Source organism: Numenius arquata, chromosome 9 (genome assembly GCF_964106895.1).
Source record: "Numenius arquata chromosome 9, bNumArq3.hap1.1, whole genome shotgun sequence".
Taxonomy (NCBI): domain Eukaryota; kingdom Metazoa; phylum Chordata; class Aves; order Charadriiformes; family Scolopacidae; genus Numenius; species Numenius arquata.
This window is the reverse complement of record NC_133584.1, coordinates 61158704-61184050: the sequence shown is the minus strand read 5'-3', so window position 1 is coordinate 61184050 and position 25347 is coordinate 61158704. Positions and strand designations below refer to the sequence as shown.

Sequence of the window (25347 nt, the reverse complement as noted above, 5' to 3'; positions counted from 1 at the left end):
ATGGGTTTACAGGAGGACTTACTAGAGGATGAGAAAAAGGCTAAAAAACTACTGGCAGAAGCATGTGAGAAGGAAGGGCTGGATTATGCATACTGGCTCCCCAAACTGTCGGAGAAACTGGGTGTCAAGTCCAAAGAAGCCCTGAAACACCTGCAACATGAAGACTACCTGAAGCTGGAGTGTGAAGTACGGTACCCCTGGGAAACAAAGGCGCTCCAGAAACTCCTGGAACTAACAGACAACAAAGGAAGCTTTGAGAAGCTGCATAAGGAGCGCTTGGAGATGATAAAGAAGAGACAAGAAGAGGCCAAGCAATTGCTGAAGGAGCTGAAAGAAATGCGCAAGAGCCGCAGCGACAACAAGGACGTTAGAAGACAGAAAGAGGAGGCTCTGTGGAACGCCATGGAGATTCCCAAAGAGTACTGGGCACCACCAGAGAAGCCATTGCTGGACATGCTGGAGAGCATCCAGAAGCAGCTGGAGCAGCAGGAGTCGTCAGTGGGCAGGGGTGAGAACGTCTCGGACATGGAGGTCCTGAGGCGGGCGTCGGGGGGGCTGGCCCTGCAGGGCATTTACAAAACCAGCAGGGTCGATGATGTGCTGGCAAAGCGAGACCAGATCATCAGGGTTCCCGATGGGTTCAAGCTCGCGGGTCCGGAGCAAGGGTCGCTGCTTGAGAGGAAGGAGTTCTCCTCCTCTGCAGAGGAAGCCTCTTTCACCAAGTCCATGGAGCAGCTGGGGTTCAGCATCAGTGTTTGTGCCAAAGCCGGGTTCTGGGGGTTTAACGCTGAAACTGATACGGATTATAGCAAGTCCTCGCAGTCAGAGGCCACCCGCCAGTCCCGCTCTGAGCAGAGCTACCTTTGCACCACCAAGTACCAGTACATCCCGCTGGCCTCCTGCTATTTCCAAAAGCACCAGCTCTGCCTCTCGGAAGCGGCCCTGCATGAGCTGCAGGACATCGAGCACCTTCTGAGCATCACTCCGGAAGGGGACAGGCCCAACATGCTGAAGAGCAGGTGCGGGAGCTTCTTCAGCAGGTTTGGGTCCCACGTGAACCAGGGGCCCCTCCACTTTGGGGGGATATTCTGGTGGAAGGCGTCTATGGAAGGGTTCCGGGCCGAGCAGCGGGAAGAGGTGAAGCGACAGGCGTCGGAAGCCCTGAACAGCTACATCGGGGCCAGCTACAGCGGCTTCGCCGTCAGCGTGGGGGTGGACGTGGAGGTGTCGAAGTCCAGTTTGCAGTCTTCTGTCCACGGAAGAGATGGAAAGAGTGCCCACACGGCGGTCCATCTCTACGTGACCAGCACCGGGGGCCCAGCAGGGACGGATTCTCTTCCTCAGTGGAAATCGGGGCTTGTGGCTAATAACTCAACCTGGTGTGTCATCGACCGAGGGTTTCAGCTGACCCCGGTGTGGGATATAATCCTCTTCAATCACAGCAATGACTTTGAGTCGGCCTATCAAGTGAGCAGCAGCCTCAGGGCTGCGTACGAAGCGCTAACGAACCGCAGTGCCATCCCCATGTTTGGAGAGGAGCTGGTCAGCGCGGTGGAGGAGGCCAGGGCTTTCGTGGAGTACGTGAAGGACTGGGACAGGACAGCGGATGAAAAGAAGCTGCTCGAGCTGAAAAATTTCAAACAGTTTCTGAACGAAAAAACCAAGAACCATAGCGTCTGGATCAACATGTGCCTGTCGGACAGAGCTCTGCAGGAGTTCCTGGTGAACATCGTTGAGTTTTGCAAGAAGTCACCTCCAGAAAACATCACCTATATCAAGTTTCTGCTGAGGTGCCTCCTGGATCCTCACATCTACTCTGTCAAGGACTTCCCCAGGTCTTCCTTCATTATGCAATGGATCTTCCATACCGAGAAAACGCTTCCCGAAACTCCTAATGTTTCTGAGCTTGAAGATCTCACCAAGACACTGCTGCAAATGAAGGAGTACATCCAGGAAGTCACCTATGCACTGGAAACCTCTGCATCTGCTGTTCACGAAGCAAAGATAAAAGCCACCTTGACTGCAAGCCTAGCGATTTATTCCTTGCTCCAGTGTCTCCAGGAAAGGAAACAGAAAGACGTAGAACTGTTGGTGCTCCTAATTACGACCAGCGTGGGATACCAGGTGGAAAGCAGCACTTTTCAGTACCTCCTTGGATGTCCAGAGATTAACTTCATGACAACTGAAATGCAAACGGGACATCAGGAGTATCTGAATCTGAAGGAGCAAGACCTTTACAGAGCCCAGGCCCACCTGCTGCTGACAGGTCTGACTGTAACGCCCGAGCATAAAGCGGTGTCCCCGGAGCAGAAGAAGGAGCGTTTAGTTTTCATGGAAGATCACATGAAAAACTTATGGTCTGCAGAGATAAAAACTCTCCTCGAAAAGCACCGTGCACTCAAAGACTGGGAGATGCTGGAAAGCGGCTTGCATTCCCTCATCAGTGGGCACCTGGATGACACATGTGACGAAGCGAAGAAACACAGCATAATCAAAGACATGGAAGACACTTTTCAAAGAGTAGAACCTTCCAGTCAGCCCAAACCCACACCTGACGCCGGCAAATCCAACCCAAGTCAAGCCGTTGCAAACCAAGAGTTCCTCCACTTACTCAAGCGCCTTGGACTAGAAAATCACTATCCCAAAAAAATGGGGACGGAAGATTTCCACATCATATACAAGACGTCTTTACACGACAGCCAGCCCAGCGAGGACAAGGAACTACCCTTTTACTTCTTGCAAAAGCTATTGACGGTGGACTATCGGGTGAGGTACCTGACTTGCCAAGACAAGACCAACCCAGGACCCGCACCCGGGCCAAACCCCACAGAGCGAGAACAGGAACCCTCGGATTCCTTTGATGACTTTTTCACTGGCTTGGAGGAAGAAGCTCCCAGATCTGCAACCGGGGAGAGCCATGTGCACCCCATGGACCTCCAGATGGCAATTTTTCATTGCGCCGACGATTTCATGAGACAGTACATTTCGACAAAGCTTGCTTTCTGCCAATTTGCGCTACCTCTGCTGGTACCGAACCCCTGCACTTCTCAGATCGAGTTCCCCATCTGGTCCCTCAGCCAAATCAAAAAGAGCTGGAAAGGGGCTGAGAAGTCGGGAACGCAGGTGAGAATTAACAATTACAAAAACAAACTCATTTACCAGGCAGAGACGCCCATCGTGTCCTTCATCCGCATCGGCAGTTCTCCCTCCTCTTCCAAGTCTCAGATCCTGAATGCTCTGCTGAGCAAACAAAAGCACGACACGTTCTTCCACCGGCACTGCAAAGGCAGCACCAAAGACTGTCTGCTGATGAAAGGGGTGGTGGAGATCTCCTGGTACTGTCCCCGGGGCAGCGACGACGACAGCTTTGGCTGCTGCGTGGCTTTCTGCAACCTGCACGGAGACGCGAGGGACCACGATGAGCAGCTGCAGTTTTTGCAGGAGATATCTGCTGTGAACGTGGCTTTCGTGTCGGAGGCTGACCAGAGCGACAAGAGAGCCATGAAAATTTTGCGCGACCTGTGGCAGTCGCAGAGGCCTTTGGTTTGTCTTTTCACCGAAAAGGAGAATGTGGCAGCTGGCCGATCCAGCCAGAACGTAAAAATCGGTATGAAGAACAGAAACGAGGCAGAATTAATGGAGGAGCTGAGAAAAACAATCAGGGATCTCCTGGAAAAGTCTAACACCCTTTTCAGCCTCGACGCCTGCCTGGGCAGAGCCCGCAAGCACGGGTTCGTAGTCGATGAGGATACAGACGCGTGTGTGACAGCCAAAGGAAAGGCTGAGGCGCTGGTGAAGCTCCTGAAGGAAAAGAAGTTGTTTGAGATCAAATCCCAGCTGCTGCCTCTTCAAGGAAAACTGTGGTACATGTGGTGCAAAAAGGACAAGGAGCTCACTCGCCTGCAGGAGAAGAGGAACAAGAGCATCGAGCACCATCGGAGCCAAATTGAGACGGAGAAGTCAGTGATAAGAAGAAAGCAGCTGGAGAAAGCGTTCCCCCTCAACCAGCTGATGAAATCGGTCCTTCGCTTTCTCCAGTCGCAGCCAGCAGACAGCAAGAAATACTTCCTGCAGTGGATGAAGGTCTTTATGGATGACCTGTCCTCCGACCGCCTCGACGAACTGAGGAGGCAATATCACCAGTTATGGTCTCGGATCCTGGCAATAAAGAAAAACAGCGAAAAGATTGATATGAAACCTGTGCTGATGAGTGAGTTAGAAGCCCTCTCCAATGAGATCAACGATTCCTCCATTGGCCTCGAGCATATCTTGAGAGAGGTGGGGCAGATCTATGAAGCTCTGGAATCAACTACATCAAAGGATAAGCATTTCAACAAACTGCCTGAAATTGCAGCTGCTCTGATGGTTTCGGGGTATCCCATCGAGCTGATGGACGGGGATGCTTCTTACGTACCATTGCGATGGGTCGGGGCAATCTTTGACAGTTTAATCGAGAAGCTCGGAGACAAGCGAGTGTTCGTTCTCTCGGTGCTGGGCATCCAGAGCACAGGGAAGTCAACCCTGTTGAACGCCATGTTTGGTCTTCAGTTTAATGTCAGTGCAGGGAGATGCACCCGGGGAGCGTTTATGCAGCTAATTAAAGTGGACGAGAAGCTGCAGCAGGAGTTGGACTTTGATTACATGCTCGTCGTTGACACAGAGGGACTTCGCGCCATCGAGTTGGCCAACAAACAGTCCCTGAATCATGACAACGAGCTGGCCACCTTTGTCATTGGCATCGGCAACATGACTCTCATCAATATCTTTGGAGAAAATCCTTCAGAAATGCAAGACGTCCTTCAGATCGCCGTGCAGGCTTTCCTGAGGATGAAGCAAGTAAATCTTTCCCCGAGCTGCCTGTTCGTACACCAAAACGTGGGAGAAATAACTGCCAAGGAGCAGAACATGGAAGGACAAAGACGCCTGCAGGAGAAGCTGGATGAAATGACTGTGATCGCCGCCCAGCAGGAATTCTGTGATGTCTCCTGCTTCAGCGACGTCATCCGCTTTGACGTCAACACCCACATTCATTACTTTGCTCACCTGTGGGAAGGAAACCCCCCAATGGCACCGCCCAACCCCACCTACAGCCAGAACGTCCAGGAATTAAAGAGCAAAATCCTCCAGGCTGCCAAGAAGGAGGCACAGGGCAGCGTTTTGAGGCTCTCGAGCTTGAAAGCTCGAATTAGTGACCTCTGGAATGCTTTGCTGAATGAGAACTTCATTTTCAGCTTCAAGAACTCGGTGGAGATCGCTGCATACAAGAAACTGGAAACCGCCTTTAGTAAGTGGACCTGGGATCTGAGGAGCCACATCTTAGACTTGCAAATGAAACTGGACAACAAAATTCGGAACGGGGACCTGCAGAAGGTCACCACAGACTACCTTGAAAAACAAGTGCAAGAGAAAAGCGATGACATCACGAAAGACATGGAAAAGTATTTCAGCCAAGACAGAGACTGTGAGATCCTGGTCCAGTGGAAAAGCAGCACGGAACTGAAGCTGAAAGAAGTGAAAGAATCTCTTCTTCTCGAAACAAGGAAGAAGTGCGAGAACCTTATCGAACTGAGGAAGAACCAGTCTAAACTGGATGAAAGGAAGTCAGAATATGAGAACGAGCTCCTGAAAAAGAGCAGGGAGTTGGCTCTGTCTCTAAAAGGCCAGAGATTGAGCGAAGGAGAACTGAGAAACAAATTTATTTCTCTCTGGGCAGGCTGGGTTTCTGAAGTCTCCTCTGCTGCTCCCCCTCTGGAAAAGGTTGATATCGATGCGGAAATAGAAGGAGTCCTTCTAGATCACTTTAAGGAGCCGAAATTGGATGAAAGAATCAGGAAATTTGCCAGACGCAAAGAATTTTCTGTGGACTTGAAGAAACATATTGCTAAGAAAAAACAGTATGTGATCTTCAATAGGAGTATCGATGATGCCGACAGCAGCACAATGCACTGCATTACGGAGAACATCATAGGCTGCGTGAAGGCAAACATTGATAAGAAGGAAAAAGAGAAGAGGGATTACAGCCAAAGTTTTATTCATGAAATACTAAACGAAGTACAGAAAGGTATTAACTCTGTCCCTGACAGTGCAAATTACAGTTTTAACAAGGATTACGCGATAGACTTGTCGCTGTATCTCTGCGGAATGGCCGCAGAGAGGTTTAAAGCCATGCACTCGGCATTCAGGAAAGCAAATAATCCCACCATCTACCTGGAGAGCAAGAGAGAAGATTTCTTTACCTGTTTCCAGATTTCCTGCCAAGGAGCCACTTCTGTCACAACATTTGCCATTTTCCTGTGTGACAAGATTGGCCCAGCTCTCCAGCAGGCGGTCTATGAGAAGACAGCTCTTGCCATAGCTCGAGACATGAAGGGTAAAGTCCCAGATTTCAGCGGCAACAGAGCCTCCCTGGAGGTTTGCCTGCTGAGGTACATGGCAGAAGAAGAAAAGTTTGAGAATTTCAGGGAGTACCTTAGTTCCCCACACGACTTCTTACAGAGTTACATTCGGAAGCGTGTTGAGGAGTACTGCTCTGAGAACAGGAGGCTGGAGAGGTTTTTAGATGACTCCCTTACCCACTGCTACGAATGCATCCTCTCAGCTGTTTCTGCATCAACCAACGTTGTCAAAGACCGAATAGACAGAAATGACAAAATCTCTCTTTGGCTGGATGCATTTTGCCAGGAACTTGGAGAGGTGCTAAGCTTGCCCAGAAGGGACCTGAAGGGCATCGAGCACCAGGAGGTAACAGACATAGAGTTCCTGAATAAAGCCGTGACAGAATCGCTGTCTGCCATGAAGGACCAGCTCAAGAAGGAGCTCGCTACTGCTGAGATGAGCTCCTTCAAAAGGCAGCCTCACGAAATACTGGCGGAGCAGTTTTCAGGGTGCTGGAAGCAGTGTCCCTTTTGTGGGTCTCTCTGTACAAACACCATGTCGAACCACGATGGGGACCATCAGCTCATCTTCCATCGGCCAGAAGTTTTGGGGGGATGGAGGTGGCATAACACAGACAATCTGGTCATCGATATTTGTTCTAGTCTTGTCGCAAGTGAAAGTTATTTCATCATTGGTGAAGGCTTGCGGTACCCCTGCAAGAGATACCGGGATGCAGGACCTCCTTATTCCACTTGGAACATTCTTCCTGATTCATCCATGCAAGCGTACTGGAAATGGTTTGTGTCTCATTTCCGGGCAGACCTAGAAAGATGGTACAATGGGAAATTTCAAGGCAAAGGAGAAATCCCTGATTCGTGGCAGAGAATTACAAAGCAGCAAGCACTTGACGAGCTGGAGCAGCGTTAGGCCCTGTCAATATGAAGGAAGAACCACAACTGCTTTGTATTTTAGAAGAACGTGGTACAAGTCTATCCACAAAATATGGTTATCATGACTACGACCCCAAGCCACACAAAAAAAACGATGTCTAATTGCGCACAAAGTTGGGTGAAATAAGGTGAGACACTCCTGCCATCGCCCAGAAACTCTCTTCCTTCATCCTGAAGTCAACACCCTCTTCCCTTCTTGCCATTTACCTCCGCTTTGTCTTAGAGAAAAAACCCCAAAACTCCTTCCCTGCAGCAAGCAGTCATATGGCCAAGATGAAGACCAAGTGGCAGGTGAAGAGCAAAGAAGCATTCCTTTGCAGGTCCCTGGGCCTGGTGAACTTTCCTCCTGCTCTTAGCCACGGTAGCGACTGCTCTTGCCATTTGCTTTGCCATTGAGCAAAAACCCCCATAAGGCCAATGTGGAGAATTCTGTGTCTTTGCGGCTTCCTCAGCAGCCATCGGTGGTGTGTGTCGTTAGCGTTGGTGCTGTCAAGACAGGCTGGTGGCAACGGAGCCGTGGTCTGGAGAACATGGAACCAGCTGGGACAGCACCGCTGAGGTGGTTGGTGGCTTTTGCTGCTGGAAATCCAAGAGCCAAACCCTCCCGTGGAGTTGCTAAAGTGGCCGTTCCAGTATAATCCCTTGTAGTCTTTGCTAATAAAGTAGTTGAGTTGGACTGGACTGGTCTCTGTGTCCTTTATTTTCAGGTTGAGTGTGACTTTGGGGTCAGTGCGGTGGAGACAGGCAGGTGATGACTGGGTCCATGGAAGTAGAGTGTCTGCTCCTTTCAGGGGCTCTGGTCGCGGACCTTCTTCGGTGTCTCAAGGGATAATGGGACGGGGAGGACGCCATCAAGAAGAACATCTGGTGAAACAACTCTGCCTGACAAAGGGTCAGGGGGGCAGTGGTGGGAACCAGGCCTGATCGGTCACACTGACTGAGGAGCGAGAGGGTGAGAAGGTTTATTCCAGGGAGGTGAAGTGATCAGGGACCTGGTCAACTGGGAAACCAAAGGAAAAAGGGGGAAACAAACCCGAACTACACCCAAGACCCAGACCTGACAAATCAGACATGGAGATAATGCCAGCTACTGGGGTGAGTGGGGTCCCAGCGCAGGTACTGGGGAGAGTGGGGGGGTCCCAGTGCAGGTACTGGGGTGAGAAGGGTCCCAGTGCCAGCTACTGGAGTGAGCGGGGGGGTCTCAGTGAGATACTGGGGTGAGTGGGGGGGGGTCCCAGCACAGGTACTGGGGTGAGTGGGGGGGTCTCAGGGCAGGTACTGGGGTGAATGGGGTGGTCTCAGTGAGATACTGGAGTGAGTGGGGGGGTCCCAGTGCAGTTCCTGGGGTAATGAGTCCGTTCCCAGAGCCAGCAGCAGCCGCTCCCTCACCGCAGGCCGCTCCCCTCAGGCCCCGCCGCCCTCCTGCCCCGTAGAGGGCGCCCTGGCGCAGCGGCGGGCGGGGCGCGGTGACGTCACGGCCACGCCGGGTGGGCCGATGCGGCGGCGGGAGGCGGGTTACGGCGGCCGGCGGGGGCCTGGAAGGGCGCGGAGCGGCGGCACCGGCACCGGCACCGGGCTGCCATGGAGTACGTGACGGCCGAGCAGCTGGCCGGCTTCAGCAAGTACAAGGTATCGGCGGGGCGCGGGGTTTGGAGGGGGGGGGGGGGTCTGGAGCTCCCGGGGGGCGCATCGGGGCCTGGCGCCGTGAGGGGATTGTCTGAGGGGTGGGCGCTGTCGGGGGACGGCGTTTGGAAGGGACGTACGCGGGGGGGCGGCCGCAGTGAGGCCCGGTGCCGTGGAGGGGGCCGTGGGGTCTGGGGCCGTGGGGCAGGGGGCAGCCGCAATGGGGCACGGTGCTGTGGGGAGGCGGGGGGCTGTCGTGGGTCCTGGCTTCATGGAGAGGGGGGTCGTAGGGCCCAGTAACGTGGGGGAGGCGGGGGCTGCCATGGGTCCTGGACCGTGGAGGGGGGGGGGCCGTGGGGCTCGGGGCCGTGGAGGGGCTGGAGGTGAGGGCTACCGTGGGTCCTGGCCTGTGAAGGGGAGGCCGTGGGGCCTGCTTCCATGGGGCAGGAGCCAGCTGCAGTGGGGCCTGGTGCCGGTGCAGAGGGGGGTGTCTGCCGTAGGTCCTACCCCCCGTGGAGGGGGGGTGTACAGCGGAAGGGTGGTTTTGTGCAGTGTGAGACCCTCTCCTTCCCCCGGTGCCCTATTGTGGCGTGCGGTGGGTGCTGGGCTCCCTTCCCACCCCATGCATGGTGCCCCGGGTGGGCCCTGTAGGGGGAGGCAGTGAACTGCAGTGTAATAAAATGCATTTTCTCCTCTCTCCTCCCCCTCCGAGCTGTTTCACGGGGGGCTGTGGGGAACCATGTGAGATGTGGAACCACCCTGTGATGTGCACCGAAGTCCGGTGGGGGGAGAACAGAGCATGGAGCAGTGGCAGCGTGATCACACGCCAGCTGTGCACCCCAACCCTGCTCCTGGGGTGGGGACACACCTTGGAACCACAGAGTGGTTTGGGTGGGAAGGGAATTCAAAAACCATCCAGTCCCAGCCCCCTCCAACCTGGCCTTGAACCCCTCCAGGGATGGGGCAGCCACAGCTTCTCTGGGCAACCTGGGCCAGGCTCTCACCACCCTCACAGCAAAGAACTTCTTCCCCACATCTCAGCTCCATCTCCCCTCTGTCAGTGTCAAACCCTTCCCCCTCCTCCTACGGCTCCCCTCCCTCATCCCGAGTCCCTCCCCAGCTTTCCTGGAGCCCCTTGAGGGGCTGGAAGGGGCTCCAAGGTCTCCCCGGAGCCTTCTCTTCTCCAGGCTGAACCCCCCCAACTCTCTCAGCCTGTCCTCCCAGCAGAGGGGCTCCAGCCCTCCCAGCATCTCCGTGGCCTCCTCTGGCCCCGCTCCAACAGGTCCGTGTCTCTCCTGTGCTGAGGCCCCAGAGCTGGAGGCAGCACTGGGGAGGATCTCCCCAGAGCGGAGCAGAGGGGCAGAATCCCCCCCCTCTCCCTGCTGGCCACGCTGCTGGGGATGCAGCCCAGGGTGGGGGAGGCTTGCTGGGCTGCCAGCGCATGGTGTTGGCCCATGGCCAGCTTTTTCTCCCCCCAGCCTCCCCAGGCCCTTCTGGGCAGGGCTGCTTTCCATTCCCAGCCTGGGCTGGGACTGGGGGCTGCCCCCACCCAGGGGCAGGACCCCGCACTTGGCCTGGTTGGACCTCACAAGGGTCACACAGACCCACTTCTCCAGCTTGTCCAGGTCCCTCTGGATGGCATCCCATCCTGCCTTCATGTCTTACAGAACAGTGTGGTTCAATGTTTCTGAGTGGGGTGTGATCACGTTCGATGTGCGCCCCCCCCTAGTCTGTCCCTGGGAGTGGGGGACATTGCTGGGTGGGTGTGACTGGGAGCAGCACAGTGCCAGCTTCCGTGGGTCTGATATTCCTCTGGAGCTGTCTGTGGGGGGCGGACAGGAGTGGTCTGGGCTCGTTCATACTGCTCTTTTCTGATGAGGTGGAGATAAATGGACTTGGTAGAGCGGGTTTGACCAATGCGACAGGTTGCGCAGGGTTCCCTGTGGAGGATGGATGGTTCATCAGTAAACTTTGTGTTTAGAAAGGCAAGGAAAGATAGTGGGTTTGTGTGGGTGTTGGGTAAAGGTAACCAAAATGCGCTCAGCTTTGAGCCAGGCCTCCCAAAGGGACTCACTTTGCTCCTCCGAAGACAATGCTTTTATATAAAAAGGGAGACTGTCGTGTCTTCAGCCTGTTTCCAGTAGTGCCTGGGGGGATTTGTGGTGTTGCTGCCTTCCCCTCCCAGTACCTGTGTGGTGAGAAGGGGGGTCTCCACCCTCTGCAGGTCGTGCTGGTGGTTGAATTTGGGCGGGTCCAGACAATGCAGTGACCTTCTGGTTTGTGTCGTAGACGCTGAAGACCTTCTCCCAGGTCATGGTGTTCCTGGAGATGCCTCTGATGGAAATGCCGTTGCAGTTAAATCTATGAGCAGGACCCTGAGTGCAGACCGGGACGAGGAGGAAAGTCCCATCTTGCACGTAAAATACAATGTAGGCAGCATCAGTGACACGCTGGCACCAGTTACACACTGGTGTTGGGTTTACTGGCCTTGTTCTTGAGTGGCATAGGGCTGAAGCGTGTGAGCAGGTCTCCGATGGAGGTGTTGCTCCTGCCTTGGCGCTGCTGAACCAACAGGCAGAGGTCAACAAAGCCGCATGTGCCCCGAGGGCAGGAGTTGGGTCTTACTGGCCTCACTGGCAGAAGTCGCTTTGCGGGAGAGATTGTGGTTTGACTGAGTCAACAGGGACGTTGATAAGAGCGGGGTGGGCTGAGCGCCAAGTGTGAAAGAGCATCGTTCTGCCCCGTTGCTGATCCTCCTCCCCAGGCACCTGTGGGTGAAAGCGCTTTGCTGGAGCTTGCAATGAACTTTATTGAGAGCAATCGGTGCTGGCACATGGCAGGGGGGTGATGAAACCCCGATCTGTCCCTCTGAGCTGCTCCCTTTCTGTCTGTCTTGTTTGCTTGGGCAGCTTTTTTTTGCCCCTTTGCTATTTTAACCTTGAGAAAGCGGCTGATCCAGGCACAAATCTCCCATACTGGGTCACATATTCCAGCCTTGTTGTGCTCTCCCCTTCCTGTGCCTTGAAGCTGTGACTCTGGACCCATCACTGCTCTGTTGATGAAAAGCCGGTTCGCCTTCTGGGTGCAAATAACTCTTCTTGCCCAGAAAGCTTTGGGAACAGCGTAAACTGCCATCCCGAAAGGACAGGGCGAGGAGGGAGCCGTGTGGGATGTGCATGGATGGCAGTGCAAAGTAACAGAGGGTGGTTTAGCTGGTGCTGAGCTGCTTTCTCTGCCTCGTCCCCAAAGAAGACCTGCATTTTGATCCTTGGTGGGAGAGGTGGGTGTGTGGCAGCAGCACGGCAGGTCACCCGAGAACTTGAATATTTACCTGGAGCCAGCGTAGCTGGGAAGCAGCTTGGACAAGGGACTCCTTTCAGGTGGGAACCAGCCAAAAAAGGTGATGCGTGGCCAGAACCCAACCCATGAAGGAAGATTCTGCCAGTTTCTACCCCAAACGGCTCCGCAGCCTTTAAGCCATGCCCGGCAGCACCTCCCCAGCCCGCACGTCATAGATTTGGAGAAGAGCAAGCAGATTTGGGGAGATACAGAGGAGGCAACGTGTGTCCAAGGAAAGGAACGTGTCCCTGCTCTCGGGGAGGAGCTGGTCTCCCTGGAGCCGATACAGAAGAGCTTCAGTCCACAGCTTTCTCCAGCCCTGGCTGGTTTACTCCTCCTGTTGCTGCCAGGAGCCCAGATGGTTTTAGCTTTGCAGCGTGCACATTTCTGCTGGCTGCGGGGGGGAGAGGGAGGTGTCGGCTCCTTCTGCCACAGCCTGGCTCAGTGCCACGGGTGGTTGGGGTGTCGAGGGAACCCTCCTTCAGCTGCTCTCGAAGGGACACCAAAGAGCTCCTCTGCCCGAGGAAGCTGTGCAGCAAAAAGTGCAGCCTTACCGGAGAGATTTTAATCGTACATCGCACTTTTGGGTGTAGCGTGTGTATCCTCAGATACAATTTAAGTTCAGCCAACCTAAAATGGGAAGGAAGGGTGTTTTTTCTGCTGGAAAAAATAGCTAATGAATTACATCTCTGCCTGGCAGCAGCGTGATGAGGCTTCTCCTGAGGAGATGCTATCACAGCGGTCAGACAGAGGGACAAATCCTAAATGTGGCTGCTCTAGCGCTTCCTCTGCTCATCATCTAGCGCCAATGATGGATGCTTCTGGCAGGGCACAGGTCTCGATATCAAAACCACAGCTCTTGTTTGGAGGCTGCAGAGCAGGATGCATGTGTCGACCTTCGGGAGGAAAAGCAGACCAGGCGCCCTGCTGTTGAGGAGTATTGAATGTCCTCTGCCCTAACCAGCTGCTCTCTTCGTGGGAAGTATTGAATGTCCTCTGACAAGAAGGATGGAGCCAGGCCCCGCCGGCTTTGGAGCGTAAACCTTGCAGCTGGATGCCAGGGGTCATGATCTGCTGCTTAAAAACCTGCCTGCAAATCACTTTCTGGACAACCTTGTATAAAACTATGGGGAGGAGGGGGGGGAAATGGGACCGTCTGGAACACTCACAGAGGTGCCTGCTCCTACTTTGCTTTCTCTAGGAGAAAGACCTACCCCTTTCTTCCCTCCAGACTGTCTCCGAGCCCCGTTTTCACGGAGCAACCCAAACAACTCCTCCTTGTGCCATCCCGAGCGCGGTGCCCGGAGCTGGAGCCTTGCCAGCGCCGTGGAGAGGGGAAGGGTGCCTTCGTGCTTTGTGGCATGGCCGTGGTATTACTGTGGCTCCATGAGCTGCCCATCCTTTTCTGGGCTGGGGAGGCTGCGCTGGCAGCTCGGGGTGCCAAAAGCGGCGGTGGAGAGCAAGACTGGCCAGGAGTGAGGGCAGAGCCCTCCAACTTTGCGTGTCCTCTTCATTACAGGCAGCTTCGATGGTTTGTCACCGTCTTTTTTGTATTCCAGTCACGTGCCCTGTGTTTCCCGTAGCCTTTCCTTGCCTGGTGTTGCCTGAACTGCTTGTGGTTCTGCTTTGTTCAGCTCTGCCCTGGGCTCCTGCCCTGTGCTGGTGTCTTCTGGTGTGGTGGAGCCACCGATGGCTGTTCCTGGGGCACGTCATCTGGCTGTCGCTGTCTGGCTCTCTCACGCAGCTCATGTAGAAGCAGGGATGGTCCTCGAGTGATGCGTGTTGTAAATGGGGCCCTGGCCACATGTGTGAGTGGTCTCTGCTTCTGTGTTTTCCCCACCCTGTGAGCTGGGTAGAATTGTAGCTCCTAGGCTGTGTCGTGAGGCTGGCTGGACCTCGGGCTTTCCTGTTACCTGTCCTCAGGAGTGATGGTTTGGGGGAAAATGCCAGCGAAGGAGGACGTGGGAGTGTTATGGTTTGAGAAAACCCGTAACAATTTATGGTCATTTAGACAATTATTCCCTCACCTGATGACCCTCCCCACCTGGGAAGGGGAATTGGAGAAAACAAGGAAACACAAGGGTTGAAATATCAATAGATTTAATAGGGTAAGACTAAATAATTAACAATAATACTAAAAAAACCAGTATTGATCCCGAAACTAATGTGAAATACACAAGGATTATACTCAACCCATTCTATCAACTGCAGCTTCAGGAGGAAGGGAAGGGCTCAGGGCTCTGGCACCGGGGCAAGGAGTTCTCTGGACCCACCGCCATCAAGGGAGAGAGAGAGAGAACTCCTCGGCAAACTTTCTGATTTATATTAAATGTGCCGTTTATGGTATGAAATAACCCTGTTGGCAACTTGGGTCAAGTGCCTGGGTCTTGCTCCTCCTCATCCCCACAGGGCAGGGCTCAGAAACAGAGATACCTTGAATCCCACACAGCCCAGCTGGCAATGAAGGAAACATTTTCACCAATTCAGACACTAGAGTCATCCAAAAGTGGAGTTTTCCGCAGCGTTAGAAGAGAAGTTAGTCCTGTGTGGCTCACCCCAGGACAGGGAGTGCCAGTCCTTGCTCGTGGCATGGGAGGGACCAAGCTGTCCCACCAGAGCAAGGCAATGGCGTGTGTCCTCTTTGGGTCCAAAGGTGGGACAGGCTGGTGTCTCGCCCCAGAGGCTTTGGGAGCAAGTACGAGTTGAGGAAAGTGAACTGGGGCTTGGGAAGTACCTTTTATAGCAAAACTGCTGCACCCTAAAATCCTTCCCTTTCTGTGTCCTCGCTTCTGAGCAGGAGCTGGTGCTGGCAGCCCATGGGGAGCACGCAGCCAGCAGTGGCACGGGGGAGGCTGGTGGCAGCCCAGTGGCTCTTGTGAAGAGGTTCTTTGTCTCTTTAGCCACATGGGCAGTGAAATTAAGTCCTCTTGGTGTCTGCTGCCTGCTGGGTTGAGGTCTGGAGCAGCCGGCAGTGCTCAAGCACTAAGAAAAAGGGTCCAGACTTGCTGGTCATCCCACCTTCTCCCTGCAGGGACCACCATTCTACCAGCACAGAAGCCCTTGGCAGGTCCCAGCTCTTCTACCAAGGTACCCATCGTAGAGCTTCCCAGAGCAGCCACCACTGGACAGCTGCAGCAGCGAGAGGTGACATCTCTTGTCTTGGGAAAGCAGGGCTCTTCTCCAACTGCTTGTTCCTGAGGGTGGAGAAGGCATCTTGCGCTGGACATAGCTGTGGTTGAGAGCGTGTAAGGCCTGTGGTGGGTTCATACATAGCAGAGATTTTGCACCAGGAGGTGCTGGTCTGTTATCCCAATAAGGAAGGCACTCAAGCTCTCTGAGGGGCTGTTTGAAATGCTGTTTATTAGAGCTAGCACTACAAGGAGAGAATCATATAGGGAATCATATAGTGGTTTGGGTTGAAGAGACCTTTAAAGACAATCCAGTGCTACCCTCTGTGCTCGGCAGGGATGCCTCCCACCAGACCAGGTTGCTCCAAGTCCCCTCCAACCTGGCCTTGAACCCCTCTAGGGATGGGGCAGCTGCAGCTTCTCTGGGCAACCTGGGCCCAGAGAAGGTCTCTGTGGGTCTCACCACCCTCACAGCAAAGAACTTCTTCCCCACATCTCATCTCCATCTCCCCTCTGTCAGTGTCAAACCCTTCCCCCTCCTCCTAGGGCTCCCCTCCCTCATCCAGAGTCCCTCCCCAGCTTTCCTGGAGCCCCTTGAGGGACTGGAAGGGGCTCCAAGGTCTCCGCGGAGCCTTCTCTTCTCCAGGCTGAACCCCCCCAACTCTCTCAGCCTGTCCTCCCAGCAGAGGGGCTCCAGCCCTCCCAGCATCTCCGTGGCCTCCTCTGGCCCCGCTCCAACAGGTCCATGTCTCTCCTGTGCTGAGGCCCCAGAGCTGGAGGCAGCACTGGGGGGGGGGTGTCTCACAGAAATGCACCAAAATGCACCAAAGCATCTAGCTTAAAGGATTTCTTTTTATTGTGGAAAGTACTCTCCTCCTGGATGCTCTTTCCCCTTTTCTACACCCTTCTTCTGGGTGGGAACTTCTGATCTCCTGGGCTGTATCAGGCTTTGGCTGTTGTTTGACTAGTTGTTATAGCAAACAGTGTGAAGCAGGACTGGTGGTGTCCTCTCTGCCCCAAAGCAGAGGGTGCTCTTCCCCTCACCCAGCCTCAAGAAACACTCTTGCCTTCAGGCTTCAGGTGCCGTGGAGAGCAGGGCTGCAGATGCTACGCTGCGGGAAGCAGATGGCTGGAAGCTCTCCCTGGCAGGATTTATAGGCTGCTCTGGAAAGACAAGCCCTAAAGAGATCTCTGCGGGGTTTACTCTGCTGAGCAGAGGCACCAACATGTGCCAGCAGCACTTCAGACCAGTGGAACAACAACAGAACCTGTACCTAGAGCAGTAGAAAGGAAAGGTGTTTTATGGAGGTGATGTGGATGTGAGGCTTGAGGCCATGGTGGTTAAAAGGCTAGTCCTCCTTGCCCCCAGACAAGTAGCTTGCCTTCTCCTGCAGGGACCTGCGAAGGAGAGGAAGCCTTTGAGCCATCTTCTTGAATCACTTAACTCCTTCCCCAAGGGCTCTTTTAATTGTTCTGAGACCGTGTGTGTCAGCCTTTAAACAGCTTCCCGAGGTGCTGCGAAGGATGCTGTAAGGAAGTCCAGAGCTCCTCCTGGACTTCGTGGCTTTTATGATGAGCAGCCATAAAAATAAGCATTTTTCTCCTTTCTTCTCCTGTTCTGCGGTTAAATTCAGGTTTTTGAACTTCTGCCCAGCTCAGCAGTTGGAGGAGGCAGTAGCAGCCCTTAACTGGAACCGACCTGGCTCATAAACCTTGGCTGAGCTTTTGCTCTGCGCTGGGCAGTGAGATGAGGGTAAGGGATTTATCCTGCTTTCTAGAGACACTTCTGAGGTGTGTGGTAAGGTTTTGGTGACCCAGCTGGTGGCTGGGGACATCTGCTAAAACCCCCGGGCCTTTCTTCTGGGTGTGGGTGCAACGGAGGAGGAAGCAGAGCCCCGAGTGCTCAGCTGGTGTTGCAAGATGGGCAAAACAGTCAAAATAGCGTGGGCTGCTCCTCAGTCCGTCTCGAGTCTCTAATTGCCCTGAAAGTTTACCGCAATGTTTACCGGTGCATGTTGAATCTTGGCGACGATGAGCTCTCCCTTGTAAAAGTCACTCTTCTGCTAATTAGCAGCGAGCGTTTGGCTGGGGGGGGCTGTTTGGAAGAGAACCGGGGTTGCATTGTGGAAATTCAAGTGTCGCTTCCCGTAGCTGGCTGGGACAAAAAGGCTGCGTTATTTGGGCTTGTATAATTGACCTGACTTGCTGTGCTTCGAGTCCTGCACAAAGCAGGATGTTGGGGCTTTTTTTTTTTGTTAATTGTGGATTTTCTCTTTGTGGAGAGGCGGGACGAGGGGTATAGAGAGAGGCAGAGTGGTGTTTTTTGCTGTAGAGGGTGATGTGCTTTGGAATAAAGTGTTTTGTTTGTGCTTTTCTCACAGGCTCTGTCAAAGCTCGATGATAGTCTTCCCCCTCCTTCCCCGCAGCGCCTTGCTTCATCTCTCACCATCTCCTCATGTGCGTGGGCTTCTGTTTCCCTTTGATAGGTGCACTTCAAAGTTCAACTTAGTTTCTTTCTTCTAGGGATTGCAATGAATCCTCTTTTCTTGCGCTGACTTCTGTGTGTTCTCCTAGTTGGTGGGTTGGCATCAAACCCGGCTCTTTTCCTGGATTCGGCCCAGTTCTGCCGTGACCTCGTGATCCTCTGGAGAGGACACTGGGCTCTCTGGAGAGGAGACTGGGGCTGTGATATTAATAATAGTGTCCGCTCCCACAGACGGACTCCTGCTCCCCACAGGGGAGTGTCCGCACTCCCCACAGGCTCAAGGCCACTGCGAGGGCCAGCCTAGCCCGGAGGGGGGCAATTTACCTCATTGACCCATCAGAAAACAAGATTTGGGGTGTTCTGCTGGGTCTGAGCGCCCTCGGGAGGGCACAGGATGGATGTCAAATGCCTGGGGATGGGGATGAGAGCAGCCCTGCCTCTTCCCCTGTCCCCTTGTCCAGGTTGCCCTGCCATTCTTGTCCTGGTCCCTTCTGCTCTCCTTGTACTACAGGAGCAGGCTTGAAAATCTAGTCTGATCCCCCTCAGGTACTTCAGCCCTCTGGTCCGAAGTCCAAAACAGCTCTGACAGCAGCAGGAAAGTTGGCTGTTGCAGCGTTATTGTAAAGGGTTTCCTGTTTGTGCGTTTTTCCTTCTGCCTTTTCTTCCTCCCCCCGTTTTTCCTCCCCAAAGTCACTGCCCCAGTCCCTCCCTCCCCACTCCAGAGGTTCAGCGCTGGCTGATCCCTCCTCTCGCTGCATCCCAGCCTCTGGCCCCTGAAGGTTCATCTTTTCCACTCCTGTGCTCGCCGTCTGCACGTCCTTTCTGCAGCTCATCACCTGGAACCGCAGCGGGAAGCGGTGGTGATTCGCATTTGTGGATATTTAATGCTCCCAAACAGCCAGAGCTCCTGGGTGCTGTGGAAACTGTTAGGCTGTTTGCTGAAGCCTCCCACCAACATCAAGTGTTGCTCCATGTTACGTATCCACAGGGAAAGGATATTTCCCACCCAGCATGGTGATGGGATGGGGTTGGGACTCAGCAGTAGGGTGGTGGGGCTGGCTGTTGGCTCTGTCCCACCACGGAGTGACCCTGGTACCACCACAGACCTGCAGCTCTCTGGATGAGCATCGGCTCGAGTGTGGGCTCCCTGTCAGGTGGGTCTTTAAGGTGAGCTCCTGGGATGACCACAGTCAGGTCCCTTCATTAGCCACTGTGCTGGAGAACGAGTCCAGCAGGTCTCAGGTCAATCAGCGGGTGGACGGAGGTCATCCTCCCATTCTGCTCTGCCCTGGTGAGGTCACGGCTGCAGTACTGGGTCCAGTTCTGGGCTCCCCAGTTCAAGAAGGACAGGGAACTGCTGGAGAGAGTCCAGCAGAGGTGATGAAGATGATGAAAGGATTGGAGCATCTCTGCTGAAGAAAGGCTGAGTGACCTGGGGCTGTTCAGCCTGGAGAAGAGCAGACTGAGAAGGGACCTCATCGATGCTGAGCAATAGCCAAAGGGTGGCTGAGAGATGAGATGTGGGGAAGAACTTCTTTGCTGTGAGGGTGGTGAGAGCCTGGCCCAGGTTGCCCAGAGAAGCTGTGGCTGCCCCATCCCTGGAGGGGTTCAAGGCCAGGTTGGAGGGGGCTTGGAGCAACGTGGTCTGGTGGGAGGTGTCCCTGCCCAGGGCAGGGGGTGGCACTGGGGGGGCTTTAAGGTCCCTTCCAACCCAAACCATTCTGTGATTCTATGATTCTGTGACTGCAGCCAGGGCAAGCAGAGGGGACTTCCTTCTGCCTTCTCCTGGTGGGAGCCAAACCCCTCGGCTCCCGTGCTGGTGCCACTGCCAACGTGCTCCGTTCTTATGCCAGCGGAGAAGTGACCTTAGAAAAGATAAACAGGACTCGAGTTAATGAGTAGTGTTAAGGCACTGTGTGACTTCTCCTGCCTCGGCAGTGGGCAGGCATGGCGCAGACGTGACTTGTTTGCCCTGGCACGGCTCTGCTCCATGGTGTTGGCCAGGGATTGTCGCGTTTGCTGCCTCCTGGCTTATCTCAAGCCTGACGGGAGAAGGTTCTTAGCCTTGTGCCCTCTTCGTACTTAAGGAGATTTGTAGAAAACGGCCTTAGGGACTTGCTAGAGCCGCCCTGCAGAGGCTCCCACTGCCCCACTCCTGCCACTAGTGCAAACGATGAAACCTGGGCTTGCGGCCGGCAGCAGAGGCTACCGTGGACCTTGCTGGAGCAAAATGGGGTGTAAAAATCCATCTTTGCTTGCTGTCCCCACTGTCCTCCCCCAGCCCACCCCGGATCCATTTGGGTCTCTGTCACCAAAGCACCCGGGGCACCTGGGTGACAGCGTTTGTTCTGCTGCTGGCTCCGGGTAACCCGATTAATTAAAAGTCGAATTGTTTTCCTGGCCAGGAAGGCTATTAGTAGAATCTGGACTATAAATCTGTATTTTTTTTTCCCTCCTTGGACACATAATTGGATCTTCCAGAAGTGCCCTGGTTGCCTGATTAATGTTGTTTTTAAGCTGTGTGAGCCCTTGGTGCCTGTAAATCCCAGGAGGGCAGTCAGCTGGCCACTGGGGCCTCTGTGGTAGCCAGGACTGTCTGGATGGAGTGAGCCAAGGGCTGAGTGGTCCTGGCATGGACGGGGCGCAGGGGGGGCTGTGAGTGATGAGAAAGTTGCTGCAAAGTTGGCTTTTTCTTAAGAAATTTAAAACCAAATCCCAAGGGGACTGTCCGAGCCGGGCTGGCTCCTTCCTGCAATCGTAAGGAGAAGTGATGTCTGCACGAACGGGGCTATTTTAGAGCAGGGCTCGTTAAAAATGGGCTGTCTCCTTTGAGGAAGGAGGCTCTGGGGCGTACAAAATTCCTTCTGTGTGCTTGAGCTTTTAGTTTGACCTTCTCTCTCGGAAAGGGAGGGAGGGATCAGAGTCCTGGCTGGTGGCAGAGTCCAACCTGGGGACAGAAAAATGACTTGGCGAAGGGTAAGTCCCACATGTGAGTCACTGGAGCAACGTGTACGGATTGAAAATGGAAAAGATGATGCTGATTCTCAGTGAGGACGAGGTGGGTGAATGACACCTCGAGAATGTTTCATGAGAGCAACCACAGCAGCAGAGTGAGAGGAGCTCTGGGGAAGGACGAGCTCCTTTCTCAGCTTTGATCCAAGGCACGAGTGTGTCCAATAATGCGGATTGGGACAGATATCCCCAGCCTGTATTTCTCTGGGAGTGTTGGTCTCCAAACGTGTTAACCCTGAAGGGCTGATGCAGGAATGAGGAGCCCAGCTGATAGCTTCCTTCTAGGACAGATGGCTGCCTCCATTGCCGAAGGAGAATTTCTTCCTAAGATCTCATCATTTCTTCTATCTCATCTCAATCTCCCCTCTTTCAGTGTCAAACCCTTCCCCCTCGTCCTAGGGCTCCCCTCCCTGATCATGAGCCCTCCCCCAGCTTTCCTGGAGCCCCTTGAGGGACTGGAAGGGGCTCAAAGGTCTCCGGAGCCTTCTCTTCTCCAGGCTGAAACCCCCAACTGTCTCAGCCTGGCCTGTTCCCGTGGCTGAGGGGGAGCAGCCAGAGGAGTGAGCTTCCAGTGAAGCATCTCTGCAGCTTGCTTTGCTTCCGGCTCTGGCCATGCAGAGGCCCTGTGCCCTGAGGAGATGGTGATGGTGCCTGTGTTGCCTGTCCCTCCACCTCCTGCCAGTGTCCCCAGCTGGCTTGCTGTCCCCTGTGGAGCAGAGAGCTGACATGCCGTGGAGATCTGGCAGCCCTTCTTCCCAGCACAGAGAGGTAAAGAAGTGGAATGTCTGTAGATAGGAACCAAATGATGAAAAGCAGTGGTTTGGAGGCTGGGTATGGGGATGGTTTTGAGTTTTGTGGCTGAAGGTGCCTGGCAGGTCATTAGCCTTCTGGCAGGTGGCTGTCCTGAGCTGGCAGCCTTGTCCCTTAGGGTGACAGGCGGCCTGGCACCAGGGCCGGCACCAGGGCCAGCCCCAGCTTCGTCCCTTCATTCTACTGCTGTCCTCTGAGCTGGCAGAGCACCGACTTGCCTTGCTCAGCAGGCAAAGAAGCGTCCCTCCAGGAGACCGGCTGAAGCTGGGGTGGTTGTGTCAGCAAACATCTACGAAACAGCCAAAAAACCCCCTGAGAAACGGGTCATTCCAGGTCTCTGAGTTCTGCAAGCAAGGTGGGAACATTGTGTGACCATGGGGAAAAGCTGCTTATTGACTATTATCCCCAGCCCCCAAGCGTGGGGGAGGAGAGGGGAAAAGATTCTTGGGACACAGATCTGGTGAAACTTCCCTGAGGGACCCTACAAACACGAGCAGAGAAACTCCAGAGCGTTTCCCTGCCTTGCTCCAAGCATTGCGTCTGTTTTCTTCTTCCAGGCTGTTTTGGGGATAATGAGATATAATCAGTCTCCAGCTCTCTTCCTCCAGGGGTTCAAATCCTATTACAACGTAAAGAGTCTGGAATTCTGTCCCCTGAAATTATATTAAGCTGGGATGGAAATTCCTTGCAGCATAAACCACGCCTCCCTATGGCATCGAGTTCAGGGTTTTGTTGCCGCTTGCTCTGCATCTGTGTGAAGGACATGGAGCTGTTGGAGTGGGGCCAGAGGAGGCCACGGAGATGCTGGGAGGGCTGGAGCCCCTCTGCTGGGAGGACAGGCTGAGAGAGTTGGGGGGGTTCAGCCTGGAGAAGAGAAGGCTCCGGGGAGACCTTGGAGCCCCTTCCAGTCCCTCCAGGGGCTCCAGGAAAGCTGGGGAGGGACTCTGGATGAGGGAGGGGAGCCCTAGGAGGAGGGGGAAGGGTTTGACACTGAAAGAGGGGAGATGGAGATGAGATGTGGGGAAGAAGTTCTTTGCTGTGAGGGTGGTGAGAGCCTGGCCCAGGTTGCCCAGAGAAGCTGTGGCTGCCCCATCCCTGGAGGGGTTCAAGGCCAGGTTGGAGGGGGCTTGGAGCAACCTGGTGTGGTGGGAGGTGTCCCTGCCCTCCCAGGGCAGGGGGTGGCATTGGATGGTCTTTAAGGTCCCTTCCCCCCCCGAAACAATTCTATGATCTCCTGTGAGTTTGCTGGTGTGGGGATGCAAGCGCTGGGCTCACCCCAGTAAGAGAGACTAATCCATCATAGGGAGGGCAGGGAAGAGCTGGTGGGGGGTACAGAAATCCTTGCCAAGGATGCGGTTACCCCAGTTAGGAACAAATGCTGTAAGCTCTTAGCCTTGGTGCTCAGATCCCGGCGAGACCTTCCTCACAATGACATCTCTCTTGTGGGGTGTTCCTTTCCCCTTTCCCACCACTTTTCTTCCTGGATTTTGAAACAGATAAACTGTCTCCTTTGCTTCCAGGGTTTCCAGGCCAGGAGAGGAGCAGAGAGGGAGGAAGAAGCCGTGGGCGCAGAGATGGTGTCTGGTTCAATGCCATGGGGCGGGTGGGGACCTGGAGCTGCTCTCTGCTGATGGATTTCCTTCTACCAGCTTATCTCGGGGAGTGCATAGGTTACATCCGTAGTGGTGGAGGCTTTGGTTGCTTTCCATAACACTACTCTTAAACTTGGGATTCGACTCATGTGCGGTGGTGCCCTGATGCCGAGGGGCTGCTGGGGGTGTTGTCCCAACCGTGGGGACCCTGGCTGGGTGGCCACCAGGAGCTGCCCTGCTCGCCACTGAGCACATGAAGCTGAGGAGTTCTGTAGTGTATGAAACTTTTCTTGAGATTCTTATCAAAGTGTTACTTGGGGAGAGGACTTTAGACAGGGTGATCTCGGCTGGGAAGGGGCTGTGAGCTGGAGAGCAGATAACAGCTTCTGGTGCTCCTGAGAGCCAAATGCGGTCAAATTTTAACTTTCTAACTGGAAACTGTTTCATGGCTTGTCTAGGTCTTTGATTTTTTTATTTCAGTTTTTATTTTCCCCACCACATGCACACTCCAACCAGCTCAAATGATCTAAAAGCAGTGGGGTGAGGGGTAGAAGCTCTTCTTCCCCCATTTCCCAAGGGCAGCAGCTGCCTCTGAAGAAATTCAGCTCCTTAATGGAGAGGAATCCTTCTGAGGAGCCCTCTGAGACCTGTCCTGTGTGGGGTACCCGAGGGCCTCCTAGTGTTCACCCTACAATCCTCCCCCTTTGGAAACCTGGACCCAGCTCACTGAACTAGACACAGGCAGGAAGTTGCTGGTCCCAATCTCTGTCCCCTCCTCCAGCGGTGGGCTTGGGACCCCCATGTCCCGTGGTGCCCACAAACAAGCCCAGGTCACCTGTGTGACTGCCCTGGGAAGGTGGTGCCTCTGCATCTCTCTCTAGTGCCAAATGACCTTCTGGGCCTGAAACTGTGATGGAATGTGCAGGATTTGGGGATACTTATGGATGTGTGGTGGTGTATGTGATGTTTTGAAGTATCTGCAGGACAAGAGAGGGGGGTTGAAGACCTTGCTCATAAATACCTAGTGTCTTTCTGGAAGGAGAAGGTCTCTTCCAAGTGACTGGAGATGGGTCAGACAGTGATAGAGCCATCTCAATGGGCTTATTGCTTGGCTGAAGCATGTTGGCTCTTGTGCAGGACCACTGGGGTCAGTCATTACTTGTGTCTGGGTCACTCAGAGCTGTCAGCACAGAAATGTGTCCCTTGAAGCTCCCTGTTTGTGTCCTGTCCATCAGAGAACAGTCTCCTGTTTTGGGGACCCCACCAAGTAGAGGTCTTGTCTCTGTTCTTCTGCAGCAGTTGGTGAAAGGGGTGCCAGGGTGTGAGAGCTGAGGACCCTGGAGACCAGGAGTGGCCCCAGCTCTCATGGTTGGTGGAGAAGTCTCCCCCTGCCCTTCTGCATGGTGCTGAGCCGAGAAGGTCCCTGGTCCTGCTCGTCTTGTGGGGCAGGACTCTACAGGGTTGCTCCAACAAGAACGTGCCAAGCTGTCCTCTGTGGGTCGGTCCCACAGTGTGGGTGCTTGGGGCCATGGGACTGTCCCTTTTTCTCTGGCTTGTGAAGAGTGCCACCAGGCCTGTGGCGTGGCTGTTGGGGCGCAGGGCTCTGGCGAGCACGTTGGCTGCAAAAAAGGTTGTGTGTCCTTAAATCTCTTCCCTCCTTCCATAAAACCTTCCAAGAAGCACTGCAGTTGACATGCCACCCGCTCTTTTCATGGGACTGCTCCTTGTGGAAGGGAAGGATGGGATTCAGGAATGAGATGTTCAATGAAAGCTGCCTCTGCTGGTCCATGGCCAGTGTCGCTGGAGCTTGTGGGTGCTTTTTGGGTTGTTTAGCACCATCCCTGGTGAGGCTCCATCCCTGACCCGAGTGTTCTTGCGATGCCAAGACTCGGCTAGGAGGTGTTCTCATGGAGAGCTCAATATTCGTCATCTCTGGCTTTTCACAAGTGTTGTTGGAGCCCTAATTATTGTTCTTTTTCCCTTGTTTTTCACAGTACAGTGCCGTGGACAGCAACCCCCTCTCTCTGTACGTC

General features: G+C 54.3%; 1 protein-coding gene across 1 annotated transcript; it reads left to right on the top strand.

The window, feature by feature from the left end:
• Nucleotides 1–7302, top strand: LOC141468788 (interferon-induced very large GTPase 1-like). The gene has a single exon (XM_074153964.1). The coding sequence runs from the start codon at nt 1–3 to the stop codon at nt 7300–7302; it is 7302 nt and encodes a 2433-aa protein (XP_074010065.1).
• The last annotated feature ends 18045 nt before the right edge of the window (nt 7303–25347 follow it).

Coding starts and splice junctions, on each gene's coding strand:
- LOC141468788 (XM_074153964.1), top strand. CDS start 1: ATGGGTTTACAGGAGGACTTACTAGAGGATGAGAAAAAGGCTAAAAAA.